Source organism: Lissotriton vulgaris, chromosome 6 (assembly GCF_964263255.1).
Source record: "Lissotriton vulgaris chromosome 6, aLisVul1.2, whole genome shotgun sequence".
Classification (NCBI taxonomy): Eukaryota; Metazoa; Chordata; class Amphibia; order Caudata; family Salamandridae; genus Lissotriton; species Lissotriton vulgaris.
Window position 1 is genome coordinate 178,644,303 of NC_141694.1, and position 25,970 is coordinate 178,670,272.

Sequence of the window (25,970 nt, forward strand, 5' to 3'; positions counted from 1 at the left end):
TCTAGATTTACAGTATAGATAGTCCCAACAGGTCGAGGGTGTGGCACCAGGCGATGAACACAGAGGCGTCGCTTCTTCCTCTTCGTGATGTCCGCAGAAGGTCCGGGTAGATTTCGATGACGGGGAGACTCCCAGGAGGACCGGAAGAGAGGAAAGAAACAAAGGACCGTTAGTCTGATCGAGTCGACAGAGAGACTCAACTGTACACCTTCACCCAGGTAGTGCAAGAACGGGGTCAGAAACGGACAGTGGGGAAAGGAAGGTACCGGGAATAAGGAACACAGGTTTGGGTAATAGAGAGGGTGCAGGGGCGGGGTGTGCGAGTAACGGAAGGGCTTTATACAGTGAGGTGCTATATACTTATAATACAGTGCAAGGGTAGCGAGACTATGCAGAGAGGGTTTATATACAGGGACTTTAACACGAACTCCTAGTGAGTAGGGATAAAGGAGGCAAAAGGCACTCACGCGGTCCGCCGTAACTCTCCAGTGAGTTACGGCCGCTCTCCAGCCACCTCCAAGGGACTCCACCACTCCTCTGTCCACACTTCTTCCTCGCACGTCTGGTCACCTTCTCCGTCTCCAGCCAGAGGGTCCTGCCACGAAACTCCGACACCTTGTTGTGCTGAATCCGGGCTTTTATCCTGTGCTGACTCTGCCAGGGGGGCGGGACTTCCGGGGTCAGCTGGATATGGTTCCTCCCTTCCTGTTGCTCGGGTTGGCTCCTGTGGGAGAGAGAAGGGCGGGGTTTCGTTGGTGATGGAGGTTGCTCGGCGTCCTGTCTTGATGCTGGCGTTTCGGTGAGGTAAACTCAGTCCCGGGGGTGTCAGACAAGGCATGATCGGGGGGATTGGGTCCTCAGATAGGGTTTTACGGGCCGTTCCATCACATCCCCTTCCCCTAGCTGTCCTTCTTGTAATGGGAGGAGAATGCGGATACCGGGACAGAAAATCCGCATTACCTTGATCGGAACCCTTTCTATGTTTGGTTTGAAAATGGAAGGGTTGGAGAGACAAAAACCACCGCAGGACCCGGTCATTCTGCCCTTTGTTTCTAGCCATCCACTCCAAAGGGGCGTGATCTGTATAAAGTATGAAGTCTCTACCCTCAAGGTAATACCGAAGGCTTTCCACCGCCCACTTGATGGCTAAAGCTTCTTTTTCAACCACCGCATATTGTTTTTCCCGGGGGAAGAGTTTGCGGCTCACAAACAGAATGGGTCGTTCGTTTCCCAGGGCATCCTTCTGGGACAATACGGCTCCTAAGCCGTAGTCCGATGCATCTGTCTGTAGGATGAAAGGGACTGAGTAATTGGGGGGAACCAACACAGGACCCGAGGTCAAGGCTTCTTTGAGGTCTGTAAAGGCATGCCAGGCTTCCGAGGAGGGATTCCTGAGTTGTTCATCTGAGCGGTTTGTTTTTTTCAACAGGTCCGTGAGGGCTGCCGCTCTTTGAGAAAAGTTGGGCACAAAGCGCCGATAATACCCCAGGAGTCCTAGGAAGGCTCGGAGGTCCTTCTTTGTATGTGGAAACGGGAGGGATCGGATGGCTGCCGTTTTGCTCTCTTGGGGTCTGATCAGGCCGTCCCCCAGAAGAAACCCCAAGTATTTCACTGTTTTCGCGGCCAACGTGGTTTTGGCCGGGTTGATGGCAAATCCGTATGAGCCTAAGGAGCTGATAACACTGGAAAGGTGCTGCAGATGTTGGGGCCAGCTGTCGCTAAAGATGACGATGTCATCCAAATACGCGCCTGCGTAAGCTGTATGGGGTCTCAGGACTTGGTTCATGGCCCTTTGAAAGGTGGCGGGGGCGCCATGAAGTCCAAAGGGCATGACCAGGAATTGATATAACCCATCCGGGGTGGAAAAGGCAGTCTTTCTTCTATCTTGTTCCCGGAGGGGTATCTGCCAGTACCCCTTGCAGAGATCGAGTGTGGAAATGAATTTTGCTTGCCCTATTCTTTCGATCATTTCGTCCACCCTGGGTAAGGGGTAGGTGTCGAACTTGGAGACCTTGTTGACCTCCCGGAAGTCGATGCAGAAACGGACCGAGCCGTCAGGTTTCGGTACCAATACGATAGGGGAGTTCCACTCGCTGACTGAGGGTTCAATTATTCCCATTTGTTGCATGACTTCCACTTCCTGACGAATGACATCTCTACGGGCCTCTGGCACTCGATACGGCCTCAGGCGGACCACTTTCCCTGGTTCGGTTTCAATCCTATGTTCGGTGACCGTGGTTCGACCAGGGGAAGTCGAGAAGACGCTTTTCAGGGGTTCCAAGGTGTGGCGAAGTTCCTGAATTTGTACTGGGTTAAGGTCGGAATCTAGACAAGGGTCGAAAGGGAAGATGAGGTTCTTCTTGGTTCCCGACAGCACCGGACGGGGTCCTTCCCACTTTTTTAGCAGGTTAACATGAAAGATTTGAGTGGTGCCTCGGGTAGGGTCCAGTTCTATCTCGTACGTGACGGGTGTTACCTGCCGAAGGATGGGGTAGGGTCCTTGCCATTGTCCCAATAATTTTTGGTCGGACGAGGGCATCATAAGGAGTACTAGGTCGTTGACAGCAAAGACCCGACTGCGAGTACCCTTGTCATATTGTCTCTTTTGGTTGTCCTGAGCGGTCACCAAGTTTTGTCTGACAATATCGCGAATCATAGACAGATGTGTCTTGAGGTTTTGCATATATTCTGGGAGTGGACGAGTCCGGTCCGGTTCAGCTTCCCATGCTTCCTGGGCCATATCTAGGAGGGTACGGGGGGCTCGTCCGTACAGCAATTCATATGGGGAGTACCCCGTGCTGCTCTGAGGTTTACAACGGATCGCAAACAAGGCCAATGGAAGCATGTCTTCCCATCTCTTCGCTTCGAGGCCCAAGAGTTTTTTTAATGTTTGTTTCAACGTGGCGTTGTATCGTTCTACGAGCCCGTCTGTTTGCGGGTGATACGCAGAGGTCCGGATTTGCTTGATTCCTAACTCCGCACATACCCGTTTCATAAGGGCTGAAACGAATGGGGTGCCCTGGTCGGTGAGGATTTCCCGCGGGAAGCCAACCCGCGAAAACAAGGAGATCAGGGATTTCGCTATTGCCTGTGTGGTAGGTTGGCGGAGGGGTATGGCCTCCGGGAAGCGGGTGGCGTAGTCTACTATGACCAAGGCATAGCGACACCCGCTACGGGAGGGCAAGAGGGGACCGATTATGTCCATCCCAATGCGACTGAAGGGAACATCTATGACAGGGAGGGGTTGTAACGGGACACGGGGTGGTCTGTGTCGACTGTTCTTTTGGCATATGATGCATTCGCGGCAGTAAGTCTTGATCCTTTGATACACCCCCGGCCAATAGAACTTCTCCAAGATGGCTTGGCTGGTTTTCTCGTCCCCGAAATGACCCCCCAAAAGGTGACTATGTGCCAGAAAAAGGACTTTGTCTTGAAAGGGGCCGGGAACAAGCAACTGAGAATTCTGTTGGGCCCCCCCTTTTCGATATAACAACCCGTTTTTCTTAATGAAGTAAGGACCTACTTGTAAGGGGTCCTCGTGATCAAGTGCTTTTCCCCACGCCTCCTGTAGCAGAGGATCTTCTCGTTGGGCGGCCCTGAACTCTTGGTCAGTCTGCCAGGGGTGTTCGTCAATAATGGCAGGATAAGCGCTGAGGTGTTCTTTCTTTTCTCTTCTCTTTTGACTCCTCGGTTTGTGGGGTTTGGGTTCGGGTAATTGATCAGGACACTCGGGATAGGGCGCCTCTTTCCACCACTGAGTTAGGGAGTCGGAAGTCTTTTGTAAGAGCATTGGAAGTCCCGGATAATCACTCCCTAAAATAGCTTGTTCCGGTAATGCGGGCACAAGGCCCACGGTGAGAGAGGTCCCGGGATCTTGGGAATGTTGGACTCGTACCTGAGTGGTGGGATATTGTTTAGTATCTCCATGCACACATTGTATGGCTACCACCCCAGTAGGTTTGCTTAGAGGCTGGACAAGGTCTTGGGGTCGTAGAACACTCTGTCGACATCCAGTATCGGCGAGAGCCCTCAGTGGCTGACCATTTATGGACACTGGACAATAGAACGGCGGTGGCGTGTAACCGGGAGGGTTACACAGGTAGTTCCTGACGAAACCGACCTCCATCGGTTCCTCCTTCTGGGGACACATCCGTGCAATGTGTCCGAACCCACCACAGGAATAACACTGAGGTCCGGGAGTCGGGGTTCGGAACACTACGGGGGAGGGAAACAGCGGTGGTGGTTCAGGTCGACGGCCTTGGGGAGGCCGGGTTGGGCGAGTGGACGTAGCAGGCAGGGGCCTGTGGGGGTGGTCGTCTTTGCCCCGCTGAAGTTCTTGTGCCCTGCTATATGCAGACGCTATCTCTATAGCGGTCTCAAGGGTGAGTCGGGAGTGCTGCCTCACCCAGCGTTGGGTAGCCGGGTGCAAGGAATTAAGGAACTGTTCCAGATAGATCTTCTCCAGAATATTCTCCTTGGTAGAGGTTTCGGGTCTCAACCATCGGTTGGCGAGATCGCGGATCCGAAAGGAGAGTGCTCTCGGATTCTCTTGGGGCTTTTCCCTGGCCTGACGAAGTTTCACCCTGTAAGTATCATCATCAATGCCAAGGCGTTCTAGGATGCATCTTTTAATGTCAGCATAGGGAGTGTTGCCCTGGATATTGGCCTGTTGGTAGGCCGCTTGGAGGTCACCGGTGAGGAGTGGACCCAAATACTGTCCCCACCGATCAGCAGGCCAGTTGGCGGCTTGAGCTATCCTCTCAAAGTTTGTGAAAAAATAGTCCGGATCTTCTCCAGGGACATATTTCTGAAGAACGACAGATGGAAGAGAGGTCATCGGTCTTTGTTGGCCCAGGGCGTTTGCTAGCTTTGTCATGGTATCTTCATGGGTCGCCCCCTGGCCTTTCAGAACATCGTGGAGCTGACCTCTGTCGTCTTCGGCAGTCTTCATGAACTGCTCCATAAGTTTCCCGAATTGTTATTGGGACTCTGCCATCTTCTTTATTACGGCCTCCATACCTCCAGCAGATCCCACTTCTGACACCAAATGTCGTGGAGTGAGTGTAGCGGGCCGGAAAAGCAGGCGAGGAGGCCGTATGTAGTGGGCAATATTTGGTCTTTATTCTAGATTTACAGTATAGATAGTCCCAACAGGTCGAGGGTGTGGCACCAGGCGATGAACACAGAGGCGTCGCTTCTTCCTCTTCGTGATGTCCGCAGAAGGTCCGGGTAGATTTCGATGACGGGGAGACTCCCAGGAGGACCGGAAGAGAGGAAAGAAACAAAGGACCGTTAGTCTGATCGAGTCGACAGAGAGACTCAACTGTACACCTTCACCCAGGTAGTGCAAGAACGGGGTCAGAAACGGACAGTGGGGAAAGGAAGGTACCGGGAATAAGGAACACAGGTTTGGGTAATAGAGAGGGTGCAGGGGCGGGGTGTGCGAGTAACGGAAGGGCTTTATACAGTGAGGTGCTATATACTTATAATACAGTGCAAGGGTAGTGAGACTATGCAGAGAGGGTTTATATACAGGGACTTTAACACAAACTCCTAGTGAGTAGGGATAAAGGAGGCAAAAGGCACTCACGCGGTCCGCCGTAACTCTCCAGTGATTTACGGCCGCTCTCCAGCCACCTCCAAGGGACTCCACCACTCCTCTGTCCACACTTCTTCCTCGCACGTCTGGTCACCTTCTCCGTCTCCAGCCAGAGGGTCCTGCCACGAAACTCCGACACCTTGTTGTGCTGAATCCGGGCTTTTATCCTGTGCTGACTCTGCCAGGGGGGAGGGACTTCCGGGGTCAGCTGGATATGGTTCCTCCCTTCCTGTTGCTCGGGTTGGCTCCTGTGGGAGAGAGAAGGGCGGGGTTTCGTTGGTGATGGAGGTTGCTCGGCGTCCTGTCTTGATGCTGGCGTTTCGGTGAGGTAAACTCAGTCCCGGGGGTGTCAGACAAGGCATGATAGGGGGGATTGGGTCCTCAGATAGGGTTTTACGGGCCGTTCCATCACAATCATCAAATACCTTGAAAACTTCTGGAGTTTTCTTTAACTCAGAGGTGATTTTTTGGCCGCATTTTTATTTGCGGATTTGCTGGCGCCCCCACGGCGTCTTTCTTTCAGCTCCATGTGTCGGGAGGCGTGCCCTGGTTCTCTGCAGTGGTCGGGGGAGAGTCTCTCGCTGCTTTCACAGAGTCCGTCTGTGCTGCCACTGACCCGTTCGGGTCTGCTGCTTTGGTTTCAGGCCGCCATGAAGCTCAGGAGGGGGAGGAGGCTTTGGAGTATGCTGCAAGCTCCTCATGTTTTGTTTGGGGCCCATTGCGAAAGGGGGGGGGGGAAGAAAGCACCGACCCGAGGCTCAATGTAAGTGTGATAAAGGCCGCTTTATTGGAAGCAGGTGCATTCTACACAATAACATCCTTGGCCTGCGCCGCACAATCTAAACCTCATGCATATGTAATTTCCTGCCTCACCCCCACCCCCTCCCCTAACTGATTCCCACAATCCACAACAATAACAATTAGCATAACGTCAATTTGCCTCTCCACCTGGCTAAATACTTTATTGTGCTTGACCTACCCCCCGATAATCCAAACAGTTCTCCTGCTCTTCCCCCATATATTAGGAAGAAACGCCCCTACATACAGAATGCATCCCCACACCTGCTCCAGCGACAAGGAAACCCCCCCCCCACCCAATCCAAACCCCCCTGTTTGCACCAGCCTCCAACAAAGCCTGCCCAAGATCCCCGATACCCCACGGTCCCCGCAAAAGGCCTACCCCCGTAAGTAGCGATGCCAGCCCTTGGGCCCCCCCCCGAATCATGACCCAGGGAGGGAGGGAGGGAAAAATGTTCAAAACGCCACCCCCCGCCCGGCGGCCGAGACACCTCACTTAAAATGGTGTCTCTGCCGCGTGGCCGGGCGGGTCCCCGGCCCAGCCCACAGGAAGCCCCTCCAAGCCCCGCCCCCAGCCCAAAATCTACCAAATCTAAGCCTGTCCCCGGGCGGTGCTAATTCTACCCCCTGTCCCCCACCTTTCCCCGGCCCCCAAATTCCCCCGGGCGGGGCAGGCCTCCCTTCGGTCGCCCCCCCCCCCCCCAGAACCCCATTGGGGCCCATTGCGAAAGGGGGGGGGGAAGAAAGCACCGACCCGAGGCTCAATGTAAGTGTGATAAAGGCCGCTTTATTGGAAGCAGGTGCATTCTACACAATAACATCCTTGGCCTGCGCCGCACAATCTAAACCTCATGCATATGTAATTTCCTGCCTCACCCCCACCCCCTCCCCTAACTGATTCCCACAATCCACAACAATAACAATTAGCATAACGTCAATTTGCCTCTCCACCTGGCTAAATACTTTATTGTGCTTGACCTACCCCCCGATAATCCAAACAGTTCTCCTGCTCTTCCCCCATATATTAGGAAGAAACGCCACTCAAGGGACGTGCTAACGGTCCTCGACCCCCCCCCAGGACTCCCCCTCCCCTAACCCGGGACGTGCCGCAGGACCCCGTCGGCAGGACCACCCCCTAACTATAGGGCGCGCCACGGACCCCCTCCAGCCCCGCGCCGTCCCTCCATGCCTTCAAACCACCGTCCGGTCTTCCCCCCCCCCACAGGGCCATGCCCTCCGACCCAAGGCCAAGGGTCATGCTCTCCGCGACCACGTCCAGGGCCATGCCCTCCGTCACCACTGTATCGGGCCATGCCCTCCGTCACCAATGTATGGGCCATGCCCTCCGCCACCAACGTATAGGGCCCTGCCCTCCGTCACCAGCGTATAGGCCATGCCCTCCGTCACCGACGTATAGGGCCATGCCCCCCGTCACCGACGTATAGGGCCATGTCCTCTGTATCCAATGCACGTATAGGGCCATGCCCCCCAACACCAACGTATAGGGCCATGCCCTCTGTATCCAATGCATAGGGCCAAGCCTTCCGTCACCCACGCCAAGGGCCATGCCCTCCGTTACCCATGCATGGGGCCATGCCCCCCTTCGCCACTGCAGAAAGCATGCCCTCCGTCACCGCTGCGTAGCTATGTCCTCCGTCACCCGCGTAGGGCCATGCCCTCCGTCGCCAATGCCTAGGGGCACGCCCTCCGTCACCCCTGCATAGGGCCATGCCCTCCGACACTAACTGTACAGGGCCATGCCCTCAGTCGACGTCACCCCCCGGGGCGTGCTTCCCGACCGCGGAATCGGGCTCCCTACAGGTATGCCGCACTAACGGGGCCGTGCCCCCTCTGAGAAGCCGCTCAGCGCCCGCAGGAAGTCCGCCGATGCCGGCCGTTACACCAGAGAGGAACCCTCCGGATGCGTGTCCCACACCTGCGCCCGTCCGCCAGGAAGAAACCCCTGCCGAGCGCCCTCCACCCCGTCCCCTACCCTACCCCGCAGCCCCCGACATGGCAGCGGCACCGTCCGGCGTCAGACCCCACTGCACGTTGCGACCCCCCTGGCCGCCGGCGGGCGTGCTCCCTGGCCACGGAGTCGAGCTCACCACGGAGAATGACCACACCGACATGGGACCGTGCTTCCTCTCTGCCCAGAAAGAAGTCCTCCACACAGTGCGTCACCCCCAGAGCCTGTCCGCCAGGAAGAAGCCCACTGCAACGAAAGCACCCCTCCCGCGCAAACCGAAACGCCCGCGGCCCATCGAAACGCTAATCTTGTTTGCCGTATCCGCCAGTGCCTCTGCAGCTACTCGGAGAGGTTGTGCCCTCTAGGACTTCAACCGCGTCAATTGACACTCATACCAATTACATGAGCTCGCCACCCAGTTTCCTACTAATAAAATGGGAAAACGTACCTTCCACCCACGCGCGACTCGAAACGCTCGCGGCCCATGGAAACGTTAATTTTGCTTGCCGTACTCACGAGTGCCCCTGCAGATACCTGCAGATATTTTCGTCAGGTCTTGCACTCCAGGCCTTCACATGTGGAAAATGTCACTACCACAAACTCTATGCGCTTGCCTCCTTGTGACCCTAATGACATGGTCCGACAGAAGATATCGGCGTGGTACTCCGCAATGCACCTTTGCACAGAAAAGATCAGCAATATGGAAACAGTAAAGAAAAGTATGAATATCATGTAGCGCTCGGGATCCTAAACCAAACGCCGAAACAGCAACCTGGGCCCAGGGTTAACTATATTCCACTGAAACGGAGGGGCCAGGGGCAACTCTGCATTGCACTAAAGAGAAAGCCGTGTAGCACCAATGCACCAAGAGTCGCCTTTCAAATATATCCTGGATGGCCCTCGTGTGAAACAGACTGTACTCGCGCTCCCTAAACGCAAAACTTCTGTCCCTCCCCCATCCTTCCGCGGCCCCCCTGAAACCAAAGAACTCTCCAACCTAGCCACCAGCAATGTCAGTCATATGTCACCACACTAAACCTTGATAGGTGCAGGGGTAGCAATCTATCCACTGAAAGGCGCTCCGGCACCTCGCCAGGGGTAATAAGCGCCATGTAAAAGTCATTACCATACCCCACGTGGCACTACAAGGCAGTGGATGATCGATCAGCAGTGTCTATCAAATGGCGTAGCCGATGTACAACCTTCCGCCCAAATTCCAGCACTAAGAAAAGCACCCCCCCCCCCCGTCAAAGCGATCTAGGCCGGAAAGAGTAAAAACTCTGCCGCCTGCGCTACTGTGCCTGCGCCAGTGCCCCATGCCCACCCGTAGCTAATCCGACCCATAGCTCCCCCTAGCCACATTTGGAAACCCGGCGTTCCATCAGAGGGAAAACGATCAAGCTCAGGGGATAAATTATGCATGGTCGATGGGCTCAATGAACACCAACCACAGAAAAAGGTAGAAGCAGGCGCGAGGGCGGGGAAGGGGTAAACGGTACATCTGGAATTGGCCCTCTCTCAGTACTGGTCGAGTGTTCAATTTACAGAGTCAACACCGGAAACATCACTTTATATGTGTTTCAAAAATAATATCATGAGAACTGTCGAAAAGTAGTGAAAAGTTGACATTTCTCATTGCTATCGATTTTGCTGTTGGCAAAGAGTCCTAATCTAGCGCGGGTCTGGGCCCACTGTCCCATGACGCACTTCGAAGTAGTACAAATAAAATTACAGTAAATTGCAGAAATCAATTGAAGGGAGAAACACTATCCGCTTGCTTGTCCTAGTTCTGCCAGACTCAGTTAGTTTGGAAACAAGGCATTATTGCTCAATTTGGCAAGGCACGAAACGGGAAAAGAAACCATTAATAAATCAGGCCTTGTGTGTCCTGATAGAGATCCAACAGTAACATTGTCCAATTTGGCTAGTAAAAGCAGACAGAACACGACTCGGAGATAAACCAAGAAAAGAATAGAGCAAACGAAGATAGAGATAAAAGGCATGCACAGTGTTGAACACACGCGACCATCATTACTCAGCGATGCTACATTGGCATAAAATAATAATCAATAAATTCTCGTCACGGCATGTTTAAAGTTCACAGCACGTATTTTGATGTTCTACCTATATTAACACTGACGGTTTGTTATACAAGCTGAAGCATTTATACTCTAACACAAACTTTAAATCCTAATACATAATGTTGACATTTAATGTGCGTTTCAACCTGATTCGAGCTGTGAAACTGTAAATGAAATGGAGGACGCTAACTGAAAGGCAAGTGAACAACGTACTGTCAGTCTCGCCCCTTTTTAGGAACGTCAGAAATTCTGTGTCCAGTCACCCGACGGTGCTATTGATATCGGAAGTAAACTGTGATGCTGGTTTCTATAGTGTAATCCATGCTATCTGAGGTGATACCACGGTTTACATTCAATGACTCTCATGTGCCGTCTAAATAAAGGCCACCTGTGTATGTTCCCAAAACCTGAGATAACCCCTTATGCCACAATACAAACTTGAAAACCTTTTGCATAATGTCGCCACGAAGCGCCTCCAAAAAATGTTCAAAATGCCACCCCCCGCCCGGCGGCCGAGACACCTCACTTAAAATGGTGTCTCTGCCGCGTGGCCGGGCGGGTCCCCGGCCCAGCCCACAGGAAGCCCCTCCAAGCCCCGCCCCCCAGCCCAAAATCTACCAAATCTAAGCCTGTCCCCGGGCGGCGCTAATTCTACCCCCTGTCCCCCCCCTTTCCCCGGCCCCCAAATTCCCCCGGGCGGAGCAGGCCTCCCTTCGGTCGCCCCCCCCCCCCCAGGACCCCATTGGCAAGCCTGACAGCGCTGGGCTGGGCGCTGTCTCTGAAGTTGTTCTGGCTGAATCGGAGACACCGGTGCCCCGAAAATCGAGGGCTCTTCGAGGAGATTCAGCTGACAGTTCTGGTAACGCCGAGCACGGTGAGGCTTCTGTTTCTCTCACTCCCGCCCCCACTTCCCCACCATCAAATGCGAGGAAAGGAGGTAAGCATGGGAAAAAAAGAAGCTTATTGGGGGTGCCGGCAAAAGTTCTCTCACAAGCACAAGCACTGGTAAAAAGAACTCGGACCTCAAACAAGACCCACCTCTAAATTCTGTTTCTTCAGGTCGAGATGCAAATGAAGGCCCTGTCTCTGGTACCATAAAAAAAACCTCCACATTTCTCTGTGCAGAGGTCAAAGCTAAGCGCACGAAAAATTATAAATCTGTAGGGGGCAAAATTTTGCTACCAGTATTGGCTCCAAGGTTACACCTTCTCTCTGTTCGTATTTTAAAGTAATACCGCAGATATTACACTTATCTTACGAACTGGCTCCAATGCAGTCTGTTAGTATGGGAAGTGTTTCTCTCATCTCTACTGGGGTTAGCGCCATGGATGTTCCTTTCCCTCCTCCTTCTCCTCAGTTAGACAGAGCAGTAGCTGCAGAGGGTTGTTGACCCTCTGAGAATTTGCCGGCTGACATGGAATCTCTGCCGTTGGCACCATTGAAAGTACTCTCACTGAACCAGAGGGGGAGACAGAGAAAATACAGGCTGCCGAAGGTGAACGAGAAGCTACACATGAAGTCCCCTTGCAGGCCGATACGTCTGATATGTCTGGACAAAATATAACTATCTCCTTACAGTCTATGTTTGCTGCCCTGTTCCGCTGACATTAAGAAGGGGTTCGATGCATTGGGTAATCAACTAGAAATCAGAAACTTCTGTGAGTCGTTAGAAAATAAGATCTATGGCCTTAGCTCTCGAACTGCTGTACTTGAAGAGACAGTTGCAGGCCTCTCCCTGCACCTAGAGCAAGCCACGGGGGATATTAGCAAGCTTGAGAGTGAAGACCTCATGTTGTTCGAGAGGATGGAGACATTGGAAAATAATGCAAGGCGTAGTAATATCCGCATCCTAAATGTCCCAGAGGGAAGTAAGGGGACAGACATTAAACAATAGGGCCCAGATTTAGGTAAATCTGATCTACCGACTCTAGAATACCGAATTTTACCGATTCGGTATTCTAGATTCGGTAAAGCAGATGTAGGTAAAAATTCGGTAATTTTTACCGAATCTGTATGATTCGGTAATTACCGAATCGGTATTTACCGATTCGGTAATTGCCATTGAATCCTATGGGCCTGTAGGCCCATAGGAATCAATGTCAATTACAGAATCGGTAAATACCGATTCGGTAAAATTACCGATTTTGCAAGGGTGACAGGGTGTCACTTTGACACCCTGTTGCACCCCTGATTTTGACTTGTGTGCCATGTGACACACATACATGCCCTCAGGGCATGTCTGTGTGCCACATGGCACAGGTGTACATGCACAGATGTGCATGTACACAGGTATTCGTTATTTACCATGCAATAGAATTACATGGTAAATAACGAATCGGTAAGGGCCTGTGGCACTGTTTTCTGTGCCACCTACATATTGATTTACCGATTCGGTAAATTTACAGAATCGGTATTTTACCGAATCGGTAACTTTACCGATTCGGTAAATATACCGATTCTGTACATTTTAAGGCCCCTACATCTCCATTTGTAAATACCGGTCGGTAACGGCCGAAATCTGCCGTTACCGACCGGTATTTGCCGACCTACATCTGGCCCTATGTGATTACCCTATTAATGGAATCACTGAGTTTGGTAGAGTCACCTGAGGAATTGGCCAGTGATATTCAACGTATCCAAAGGGACCCCTTTAGGAAGAATCCTCAGAGATCTAAGCCGAGAAAGATTCTTGTAAACTTCAACACTTACACACTCAAGGAGTCCATTCTTAATTCTTCCTTGAGACAGAAGTCACTGGCCGGGAAAGGGTTCAATTTCCAAATTAGATTAGACCTATCAAGGGTTACCCTCGAGAAGCAGTGGGAGCTTGGGAGGCGCTTAGAGGCATTTAGAAGTTTGGGTGCGACTGCACAACTTAAGTTTCCTGCCGCATTGAGAATAATGCACAATAATAAGATGTTTAATGTCAGGTCAGTGCAGGCAGCGGATGAGCTATTGCTTGCCTTAGGGGGTAATAAATCCTCCTCTGGTTAAATACAAAACTGTGCCTTTATTCCTCTTTAGCGCTCTTTTTGTACTGTAATATTCTCTTTTTCTCACTTTCGCCTAGGCTAAGTTGGTTAAGCTGGTGGGGTCAGAGGTGGAATGGCTTGGGAGGAAAGATAAGGGAAAAAGGGGTAAGAGAAAAGAGAAGAAGGGAGAGGAAAGGGGAAAAAGAATAAAATAGGGGAAAAAAGTGTTGAAACACATATAATGAATATAATAAATGTATCCTCCTTTTCTTCGATTTTGTAATGAGAAAGAGGAGTACTATAAATGCTGATGTCCTTCGGGACAGAGACATCACAAACACCATAAATAGGTCAAGTGTAGGCTTACTAATCTAGTTTTCACATACGTTTTTTCTAGCTTCTTTTGTCTTTTTTTTCTTTCTTAGATAGCACAGTGGGAGTATTGGGTGGGGGGTACCATCATCTGGATCCGTTCCGGATAGATAGGGCAAGGGTTCCCCAGGGGGGGGGGGGGCTGTAGGTTAGGGCACAGGGGGAAAGGGGGGGTGCGGTTAGGGTCAGGTATAAATTTCAAAAATTCCTCATTTTTTGCTCGACGCAGGATCATGAACATGCTTAGGTTAAGGTCTCTATCTGCAATAAAGAAATATCATTATTATGGCAGGCCATTGTTAATACAGCTTTTGAGAGAGGTCTGGGGCGGTCGATTTGGGTCCCTATGAGTAATCTGAAAATTCTCTCCTGGAATGTGAATGGCCTCCAGACCTAGGGCAGATAAAATTATGCAGTATTTGAGAGACTCTGATGCGCAGGTTATCATTTTCCAGGAGACACATTTAATTGAGACTGAAATACTCTCCTTAGTTAAGAAAAATAGATGGATCGATTTTTCCATATCGACCTTGCAACTCACTAATACCAGAGGTGTGACAATTATCTTTAAAAGACCTCTCAAAGCTAGATTAGTCTCAAAACTGGTAGATCCAAGGGGTAGATGGGTCATCAAATTTTAACAGGAGGGGGGAGAGAGAGAGTCAGTGGATTCAGTCTCCCAAGTTATACGAATAAACAAAGTGGAATCCACTCAAAGTGATAGTGATCCCTAGAGTGATGGGGAACACACAGTGTTGTTTAAATGCCCCTCACACACCAACAGGCCCCTTGGTGTCATGCTTCATCATCGGGGCCTTCGCACCCCTCTACGGGATGCGGCGTGCTACGACTCGCGAATACGCAGGAGCACTTGAAGTGAACTATGTGTGGGGGTGTGTGTTTATTACAAAAGTGTGAGTGAGGTGAGGTGAAAAAAGTGAGTGGTTAAAAAATACCTGGCACGTGGGAGAAAAAAAACTTTATTAAATCCCCGGCTGGTATTATTAAAATGAAAGTGCAGGGCGTGGTTTTGACAGATACGTATTAGAGTATCAAACCACTATCTTAAAAGTCAACATGTTTCGGAGGTCAAAGCCCCCTTCTTCAGGACAAGGGTTAATGCACTTACACTCCCCTTACTCACATGTAAAATGTAAAAGTGTAAATAAAAATTACCACAATGTGTAATGTTCCTAACAATGTTAAATGTTAGTGAGTGTCGTTGCGCCCAGTTGGCGTAAGAACCTGTGGAGACAAAATCATAGATAAACATACAGATCTATATTTCACAGGTTAAAGGAGAAGAATTATGCTTCTCTGAAAAAACATCAGGTAGAACCAAAAATAATTGGACCCTGGAAAGGAAAAAGAAAAAGAACACTACAAACATACACACACACAACACCAAAATTGCTCTCTGCTCAGATGGAAGGAGAGCAAAACAGAAAGGAATGAAGATCTTACTTAAAGTTCCCAAATACAGGACTTCATGAGCCTTTAGCGTATATTGGGGAATCCTTCCTTTCTAATCAGAAAACCTAAGAAATCAATATCAGGGGTTCAGTAGGAAGACTTTGTCATCAATGCGCCAAAGGTACAGTGAACAACTGCTTCTCTCAGTGGTCTATAACTCACGGTTACTGCAACAGCTAATCGCCTGCCTTCCCTCAACGCGGCTCCGATGAAGTGAGCTACGAAGGAATCGAGGCCCTTATATATATTGTGCCTGTGGGTAATTGATGCTGATTAATTGAATAATGCAACCCGGGGGAATGCCCAAATACGGAGATAACAACCTCCGAGCGTCCGGTGATGCGCTAGCGCCTTACACTACTCTGTCGCGCATGCGCATTACCGCTCCAGACGTATTTGGGCATTCCCCCGGGTTGCATTAGACCACTGAGAGAAGCAGTTGTTCACTGTACCTTTGGCGCATTGATGACAAAGTCTTCCTACTGAACCCCTGATATTGATTTCTTAGGTTTTCTGATTAGAAAGGAAGGATTCCCCAATATACGCTAAAGGCTCATGAAGTCCTGTATTTGGGAACTTTAAGTAAGATCTTCATTCCTTTCTGTTTTGCTCTCCTTCCATCTGAGCAGAGAGCAATTTTGGTGTTGTGTGTGTGTATGTTTGTAGTGTTCTTTTTCTTTTTCCTTTCCAGGGTCCAATTATTTTTGGTTCTACCTGATGTTTTTTCAGAGAAGCATGATTCTTCTCCTTTAACCTGTGAAATATAGATCTGTATGTTTATCTATGATTTTGTCTCCACAGGTTCTTACGCCAACTGGGCGCAACGACACTCACTAACATTTAACATTGTTAGGAACATTACACATTGTGGTAATTTTTATTTACACTTTTACATTTTACATGTGAGTAAGGGGAGGGTAAGTGCATTAACCCTTGTCCTGAAGAAGGGGGCTTTGACCTCCGAAACATGTTGACTTTTAAGATAGTGGTTTGATACCCTAATACGTATCTGTCAAAACCACGCCCTGCACTTTCATTTTAATAATACCAGCCGGGGATTTAATAAAGTTTTTTTTCTCCCACGTGCCAGGTATTTTTTAACCACTCACTTTTTTCACCTCACCTCACTCACACTTTTGTAATAAACACACACCCCCACACATAGTTCACTTCAAGTGCTCCTGCGTATTCGCGAGTCGTAGCACGCCGCATCCCGTAGAGGGGTGCGAAGGCCCCGATGATGAAGCATGACACCAAGGGGCCTGTTGGTGTGTGAGGGGCATTTAAACAACACTGTGTGTTCCCCATCACTCTAGGGATCACTATCACTTTGAGTGGATTCCACTTTGTTTATTCGTAGATGGGTCATCGCCACAGTAGTAATAGCTGGTACACAAGCCACGCTAGTGGGTTATTATGGACCCAACGTATACGTTCCATCTGCTTTGCAATCTATTTTCTCACATTTACTTTCTTTTCCGGAACCGACTATTCTGGCAGGGGTTTTTAACATAGTTTTGGACCCTAATCTTGAGGAAACCCCCAATAGTCGGCCATTAGTTCCATCCAGGACTAGGGTGTTTCTGCTTAGCTGTATGAAGCAATATGGGTACATGGATATTTGGAGGGATAGGTCAGGCCAGAAGCGGGGTGTGTCTTTTCAAAACCATAAATACCATCACCAGTCGAGAATCGGCTTTATGTTAATCAGTCATAGATTGGCGGATTTGGTTAAGGACATTAGCTACCTCCCTTCTCACCTATCTGACCATTCAGCTGTATTTATGGAACTTTTTTTTTTTTTACCAGCTGCTCCGCGTCTTGTCCTAGACGCCGATCGTGGGGTAGGTGCACCGGCCAGGACTGGATGCGTACTTAGGTGCCTTACCTATCAGCCGGTCCCACGGGAGCAGACTGTGAGGTACCTCAGGGAATCTTCCAGGGTTTTAATACTACAGCAGGACCAATCGGCCTGCCAACCCAGTATTATCAACAACATAAGGTTGTATACCTCACCACAAAATTGTTCACTCACCATTAGTTTTCACTGTGTTGTACTGTTTCATTAAGGTCCTGAAGAATTGCCATCAGGCATGAAACATGTTGACCATACTTTAGGGTAGTAGCTAAGCCGGCTCTGACAGTCTCAGGGCATCTTACCTCCCCTTACACCCCTTTTAACTAAGGAAGCCAACCACAGGAATAAAATAGGTTGTGGACTGACTTACCTTTTTTATCCTCACTCTCCTATCACGACCACACTCCCCCTGCCCTCTCACACACATGCACCATATGGCCGGAACAAAAGATCTCCGATAAAGAGCCCCGGTTTCGGGAGCCTGTCAGACATTGCAGCGCCAGTCTGACGAGGAGCAGAACCCATATGTTGAAGCATGACACCTAGCTTGCTGGGTGTGTGAGGGTTTTAGTTCCAACTAGGGGATTCCCCCCTCTTACTGGCACACACACCTTCTTTCCTTACCACTCTTCCCGGGGAACTTTGTACCCTCTTCTTGTTACTAGTATTTATGGAACTAACTGGATTTCCCAAAGTCTCCCCTAGATCTTGGACGTTTGATCGTTCATTGCTAGCAGTAGCAGATGATATTCATTTTCTTAATACTGAAGCCCAGAACTTCATGCAAAATAATTTGGGTTCGACCACCCCAGGGATTGTATGGGACTCATTTAAGGCCTTTTAAAGAGGTCTTATTACCAATATAGTCGCATTCCGGAGGAAAAAATACAGGGAAGAAATAGCCCGTATAGAAGCTGAGATGCTCGCAACACAAGTTGCGATCGAAACTGCTAGAGCTTCATCCGGTAATGTCACACAAGGGCTCTGTAATAAGCTTCTCTCCCTAAAAGGTCAACTGGGCTCAGTTTTAAATCTGTGTCTTCTTGAGAAATGGGAAGCTAGTAAAATAGCCCATTTTTAATTTGGTGAAGGAGCAGGGAAACTCTTGGCCTGGACGGCTAAAACCGACCAGGTCCGTAACAATATCAAGTCCATAACGTGTAAAAACGTGTCTTTTACCTCAGATGGTGACATCAGAAGAACTTTTAGAGCGTTCTTTCAATCCATTTATCAGGAAGATAAAAATTTGGATCAGGATCATATTGAGAATTGGTTGAGAAAGGTGTCTCTGTCCTCTCTATCCTCGGAGCACTGGTTTTCCCTGGATAGCATTATTACGGAAGAGGAGGTCAGGGCAGCGATCCATAATAGTAAGAAAAGGAAGGCGGACGGTCCGGACGGCATCCCGCTGAGATCTATAGGGCCCTGGAACATGCAATTACACCATTTTCAACTATGTTATTTAATCAAATATTGCAAGAAGGTCTATCTCCTCCAATATCCTGGGATAGTGCTTCAATTACTTTAATTTTAAAGCCAGGGAAAACAGCGACTAGCTGTGGGTCATATAAACCTATTTCCATACTGAATGTGGACTATAAGATCTTTGCCATGATTCTGGCGAAGCGGTTGAGTATGGTTGCGCCAGACATTATACACCAGGATCAGAAAGGATTTGTGAAGGGTCGCCAATTATATGAACTGACCTATGATCTGATAGGAGCCATTGATATGGCAACAACCGACTCCCTCCCATTGGCAGTGCTGACGCTGGACGCGACCAAGGCCTTTGACAGGGTGAATTGGGCATACCTGTCGGGGGTCTTGGCTAAATTCAACATCGGCGATAGTTTTCGCCGAGCTGTCAGACTCCTGTTCTCGAACCCGTCAGCTAGCGTTCTGGTGAATGGTGATTTATCTGATCATTTTCCCATCACAAGGGGAACGCAGCAGGGTTGCCCCCTTCCCCTTTATTATTCGATTTGTACATGGATTCCTTCGCCCAGCTTTTGAGGGAGGAGGAGTCTATCAAATCATTTGTATATCAGGGTTGGGAAAGGAAGGTGGCTCTGTACGCCGACGATATTCTGATATTTTCCTTTTGACATATGTTCAGCTTTTCCAACAGCTATTAAGTTGGCTTTAGAGTTTGGAGAGATATCTAGTTATGAGGTCAATGCCTCAAAGACCGAGGTAATGGTGTGGAATGAAGGAGGGTGTGGTACGGCGATATGCCCGGCTGTAAGCCTACGTTATTTGGGACTTACTATTGTCAAAGATATTAATAAAATTGCAACAAATAATTTCCCTGCTGTCGCAAGGGATTGCCACAGACGTATGCAATCATGGTTGCAACTTCCTTTGTCTTTGTTAGGGAGAGTAAATTTAGTCAAGATGACTATTTTGCCTAAGGTCTCGTTTCTATTCAATACCATTCCTCTTTTTTTGACCCAGTAGCCATATCTAAGTTGCAGGGAGATATCACTTCTTTCATCTGAGATAAACATATTCCAAGGATTGCTTGGAAGAAACTCAGGCGCCGTAGGGAGAAGGGTCGGCTGGCAGCCCCTGAATTGCAAATCAAATCATGGGCGTTTCAACTCTCCCATGCTCGCATGTTGCTAAAGATGCCCACAGACTTTGGCCATGGAAGCATGTTCTCAGCTGTGCTTAGAGGTGAAGGAGTAGCCCAGTTAGCCTTTTTGTTTAAATTCGGGGATCCAAAGTTCTTTAAAAAAGTCAAACTAAAGGTTTTACAGGGATGGCAAAAACATGATTTAAGGTGAGGAGTTCAATCAAGCTTGGATATCACTCTAGTAGAGCCCGCTGTGGGAATCACCTGTGAATCCTAGGTGGTTGGAAGAGAGTCTGGCGGTTCTGTTTCAGGACGAAAGGGCTGGAGGTTTGGGGTGACCTATTTGTGGAGGGGTGTTTGCTCCCATGGGAAGTTCTAATAGCAAAGATAGGATCAAACTTTTCAAAATTTAAATATATTCAGATTACCAGTTGGTCACACTCTTATGTGTCACAAGCCTCATCTCGAAATAAAGCTCCAGTAGGGGGTGGGAACCAGCTGGAGTCTCTCCTTCTAGATAAACCACTGGGCAAAAAGGAGATATCTCTGTGGTATAATCTGAAACAAGAGGAATCTGATGGAGAATTTCACCTACCGGATCTGTTGTGGGGTCCTTCCCTTGCTTGTCATAACCTTCAAGATCTGTGGATTACATAATTTAAGGTGTTGTGGGATATTGTAAAACCCGCCTGGTTGCGAAGGAACCACCTTTTAACTCTTCATAGAGCATATTATTCCCCACAGAGACTGGCAAAACTTGCAGAGGGATCTACTGTAGTGTGTGCCAGGTGTGGTTTAATAGCTGCCTCTGATGCTCACATATGCTTTGAATGTCCTCGTGTAACACCTTTTTGGGACTCAATTAGCAACCTACTTACATCATCTTTGGATCTTCCAATTTCGATTGATCTCCCTTTTGCAATCTTCGGGGTAATGGACGGAGCTCGAAGTCCGGCCAAAAATCTTCTTTTTTACTCCATGTTATTGGCTAGAAGGGAGATCTGTAAAAGATGGAAAGATCAACTTCCACCCTCATTTACTGACTGGCGAGCTTCGGTCTTACAAGTGTCAAAGCTCGACCATGCATGGTTTGGGAACCAAAACAAAAGATCATTCTGGCACCTGTTGAAATGGAACTAAAAGACCGGGGTTTTTTCTTTTTTTTCTCCCCGGGTCCAATGATTACGCTGCTGTGGCTAAATAATCCCTTTGTCGCTTATACTCTGGGTGGTTTCCTGAGTACGATGGCAGTATTGTTCACTTTTTATTTGGCTTCTATGTGTGGGCCTTGGAAGAACGCGTTTTCTTGCTGAAGGAAATTAGAGCAGTACATTTTTAAAACCCTTGCCAGTTATATACTGAGACAGCAAGTCGCTTCTGCTCGATCCTACACTCGAATCCATGGTGGAAAATGAAGTCCAAAAAAAAAGAGATGTGTTTGTTATAGGAAATAGAAATACAAGGAAATACCATAAATTAACCCCAGTAAAATAAAAATGTAAATGCTATGAACCGTGAACAAATAAACGTGGAACTTGAATGCAAATAAACGGTGATATTTATTACCTCCTTCTCCTTGATAAGAAATGCTTCAATTAAATTCGTTTTTTCATCACTATTTAGTTCTTTGCGACTTGTTAAAAATGTTTTCTGCAGAAAAGAATGTAGATCTTTTATATTTTGATGTATAGTCTTGTGATTTCCTGGTAAGAATATCAAAGCGGGGTACAAATTGTAGAGCTGCAGGATAGAAGAAGAAGAAGCATTAGCAATGTCAATAGGTCCGGACTCATTCAGTTCAATTATTTATTACTTATGTTTTGGAGCTCAACTGACGTCCTCATAAAAAAACAGCAAACAGCCTTAAAACAATCATCAATATGCATTATGAGAACATTCCCGGAATAACACATTCACAAAAATACACAACACATGCATATGCATGGATGTTGAACAGCCTAAATCTGGAAGTAAAGCAGGTCTAGTACAATAAACTCCATTACAAAAATACTGAACCTTATATATTGCCAAACAAAATACAGTACAGTTTATGGTAAAGTTTAAAGACCCTAAAAAGTGCAAATGGGCAAAACAGTCTAATCAAGACAAATAATGTGCAAAGCGCAAAGACAATATAAATACAGTACACTCTCTCCTAAAATGCAAAAAGGCCTAAAAAGTGCAAATGATCAGAACGAGCTATATACGACAAGTAAAGTACTATATGCACAAATAACTGCAAGACTCATTCTTGCACTCATCCTCTGGCCGAACTACATTGCTACACACAAATTCAACGACATATGCAAAATAATTCAAAAGACTACAGTTAGAAAAAAAGAAATTCTGGTGGTGTTTTTACAAAACAGCTGTATGATTTTTAGTAATGAAACGAAACATCAGCGGTTGTCCATCCTACATAGGTATTGTTAATAAATTATTGTAGTTTTAAAGTTCAAGCATAAATGTACCATTGAGAACCAATGTGTTGGCTATCAACGATACACCAATTTCAGATTTAGTTTATTGTACAGTTAATAAAAACTCACAATTTTAAAATGTACAGATATTTTAAAAAGTTCAATAGCTACTTGTAAAACATAAAAGGAGCTGAGGCTCAAATATTTAAGATCATAAAACTCTCAGTTTGGGTTAAATACGGTCCTTTGGGGATTACGTGGCCATGGTGCTTGCTGATTTCGGAGGCGAGGGTCTCCGGGGAGGTTTACACTGTTCTTGTTTGGCTAATGCTTTGAGTAAACCCTCTGGCTGTTTCATTTAGTCTGGTGGCCATTATGTCGAAGAATTTTGTTGTTCTGCAATTTAGCTGAGTTTCTTCGGGATTAAAACAAAGCATCAGAGCCCGCCTGCAGCTTGTTAAGCCCTTCTGGTTCCATAGGGCCCGAAGCAGAGAGCGCCTTATGTCCAAGAGGTTTGTGCAGATGTAGATAATGTGTATGAGATCTTCTTTCCCAGAAAGACAGAGACGGCATTGGTTTGCAGAGTTTTCCCTTTTCCATGGTGCAAGGTGGGGTGCTATAGGTATGTTGCCGAGGCGCATGTTGAGGAACTTGTTTTTTGTCTTCTGTGTGAGGCCCGTTGTTAAATACTCTTGTGGTTTTAGAGCGCTGTAACCTTTCAACACAACCCATCCATGTACTCTCTTGGCTAGGGTAGCTTTATCCTCATTTGATGAGACCATCTTAGTGACTTTCGACACCACTTTTTTGAAGGTGCCAGGGTCAGTTGATGACTCCCATAGGTTTGTTATTCCTAAGGTCTCCAGTGATTCCGTTAAATAGGTCCTTGCAGGTGAGTTATCTCTGACGGACAGTTCGGTCCAGAGGTGGGCATTTAAGGATCTGCGGTCGGCGTCTCTAATTTTCCACCAGCTTTTTATGTATGCGCCTCTTCCCTCCACCGTTTGTTTCTGCAGTCCGAATTCGAGACGGATTTGTGCGGGCAATGAGTTGGTGGGGAGTTGAAATATTGCCCTGTATGCTCGTCTGATGGTGTTGTCTAATGTCGTAGCATCTTTGCCTCGCATGGCTTCACTGTCGTAAGTGAGCCTGGGCTGTAAGCAAGCTCTTAGTACCTGTAGGAGAGGGCCGGTCGGGGAGATCTTTCTGCAAAGGCTTTATCGATAGATGGAATGTCGTGCCCTTCCGACGGATGGCCTCTAGTTGATGTTTGAAAGAGCCATTGCCGTCTATTATGACACCTAGGTATTTGTAAGAGGCTACCTGGTCTAGCCTCTGTCCGTCCAGGAACCATGCAAATTTCCGTTTTTTGTGGTAGTTCATTGTCATGACTTTTGTTTTGTTCAAGTTGATTGTTAGTGAGTTAGTTTTGGAAAATACATTGGTTTTGTCCAGAAGGTGTTGGAGGCCGATGGGGGACCGGCTGATGAGGACTAGGTCGTCTGCATAAAGGAGGTTTGAGAGCGTGATGTTGCCTAGCCGAGGAGCGTGAGATTTTACTGTCTCCTGCGCGCCAGGGAGAACTTTGAGGAAGAGATTAAACAACATGGGGGCTAGGACGCAGCCCTGTTTCAGACCTTTGCTGGTCCTGATTTGTCTCGAGAGGTGCGTGCCGGGTCCCAGTTTGATCCTGACCCAAGTGTTGGTGTGTAGCATTACCAGCTGCTGTAGGAGTGGGCCTGGAATTCCCCATCTATCCAACTTCCCCCAGAGTTTGTGCCGGTCTACGTGATCGAATGCAGCGCTGTATTCGATGAAGCACACAAAGAGGAAACTCTTGGAGGCTTTTGCTGCATCAGACAGAAGTGTTAGCGCCATGATGTTTGTCAAGGTGCCCTGGCCGCTGCGGAATACGGTTTGGGTTGCTGGGATGATGTTCTTTGCAGTTGCCCAAGATGTTAACTCCTCCAAAATGAGGCCCGCATAGTACATTCCTGGCACCCTATTTGTGGATCGGGCTTATTATCGAGCCACTCCAGGATGTTGATGTTTTTGCTGTTTCCCTTATTTCGTGCAATACTGGTGTCAAGATGTTGCTCCAGAAGACAGGGTCATGCTTGTATAGTATCGGCGGGATCCCTTTGGGACCAAGGGCCCCCTCAAGTTTGCCCTTTGAGATTTGATTTCTAATCCTGTCTGCTGTTTCCAGGGTTGGATTTTCTTCTCCATTTGCGGTTGGGTCGGGAGTTGTTAGTAGACCTTTATCCACAGTTGAGATATGGAGCAGGGTTGGTTTCCACCTGTGGACTTGGTTCTCATTGTTGTTAAGTGTGCCGATCTTGTTGGGGCTCTGGCGCGCTCCATCTAACCAGTCTCCCCCTCTAGACTTGACCATTTCTGGGTCAGCTGTGTTGAAGTGAGCTGATAGATAGATAGCCCAGTCGGATTCGGATATATTGGAGTTGATGCCTTTGTGACCTGGCTGTTGGAGGCTGTGGATAGTTTTCCAAAAACTGGAGCTGTTCTTCTGTTTGGAGTTGTGAAGAATTTTTATCCAGAGATCTTCATTCAGTTGCCTTTTCCTTTCCCAGGTCTTCTTTTTTAGCAGTGCTTTTAGCATGCAGAGCTTCTTTTGGGTGACCTCGTTATTTGGTTCTATTCAGAGCTACTTGAGAGTCTTGTTTATTTCTCACTTTATATTTTTTGTCTCTTTCAATTGACAACAGCATTTAATAGTGGTCTGCTGGTTTAGGGGATGTGGCCATGTGATATGTGGCGGACTGCAGATGAAATGAGCAGCAAGCAAGCAACCATTTAGAACTGGCTGGAGAGTTGGAGTATCATCCAATGAAACAATAAAATAAAAAAAGAAGCGAAGACATTAAAGGTGGCCTATAAAAGGAGAGCATTCCAAACTAAAGCATGACCAACCGACTCTGAAGCAAACCTAATTTCCGGTAGATTTACTTATTCATTTTGTTTTATTTCAAGATCCTGGCAGACAGCTAAGAAGAAACAATAATCTTCTTGACCGCTGAGCCTGTCACCAGGCTAGGTCGCCCCCACGCACTGCTGCCTGCCTGCTGCCTGCCAGTAAGCCAGTCAGCCTCCCGCTGATTGCCGCTTCCTGATACTGCCACTTCGGACGACCCAGCTGCCGCTGAGCTGCCCGCCCCAGACTATTCCCGCCGCTGCCTCCCTGCGTTCCCGCCCCCCTCCAGCCCATTCGCTGCCCCGCTCCCGCCACCCAGCTGCTCCTCCCTCCCGGCTCCGTACTTATGATGACCTCAGAGCGACCGCGCAGTGGACGCGTGCAGTGGGCATGCCGATTGTGCGCCGAAGGCATTACAAAGGCAAGCCCGTCTGCGCCCGCCCGCGCTTGGACCGTGCCCAGCGCCAGGAACCCTGGATCCCGATGATGCCAACATACCCAACGAACCTACAACGCCGCCACCCTCCACGCACTCAACACCGGCCCTGCTACCTAGCCACCCTGAAACGCACCCACGGACATTTAACCTGCCAGGAGTACAAATTCACCTGCATCCGCCCAGGACCAGCACCCGCCAAACCTACCACCAGCAAGAATCACCTCAAGTGCATCCTGCTCAACACCCGCTCTGTCCACAAGCTGTTGAACTCTGGAACCTCCTAGACACAACAGCACCGGACGTCACCTTCCTCACGGAAACCTGGATGAACGCTTCCTCAGCCCCCGACATCGCCATAGCCATCGCCATATCCACCCGGAGGGACCGCATCAACCAAACCGGAGGAGGCATCGCCATCATCCACAGAAACACCATCCGCATCACAACCAACTCAGACGACACCTTCACCACCGGCTAACACC

General features: G+C 48.6%; 1 protein-coding gene across 1 annotated transcript in view; it reads right to left on the minus strand.

The window, feature by feature from the left end:
• LOC147706981 (cytochrome P450 2K1-like) overlaps positions 1-25,970 on the minus strand; it is a 318,269-nt gene that overhangs the window by 145,851 nt on the left and 146,448 nt on the right. Inside the window, exon 5 of the mRNA XM_086926209.1 lies at positions 21,264-21,437. Within this exon, the coding sequence (XP_086782335.1) occupies positions 21,264-21,437 (174 nt within the window). The remainder of the gene's footprint in view (positions 1-21,263; positions 21,438-25,970) is intronic.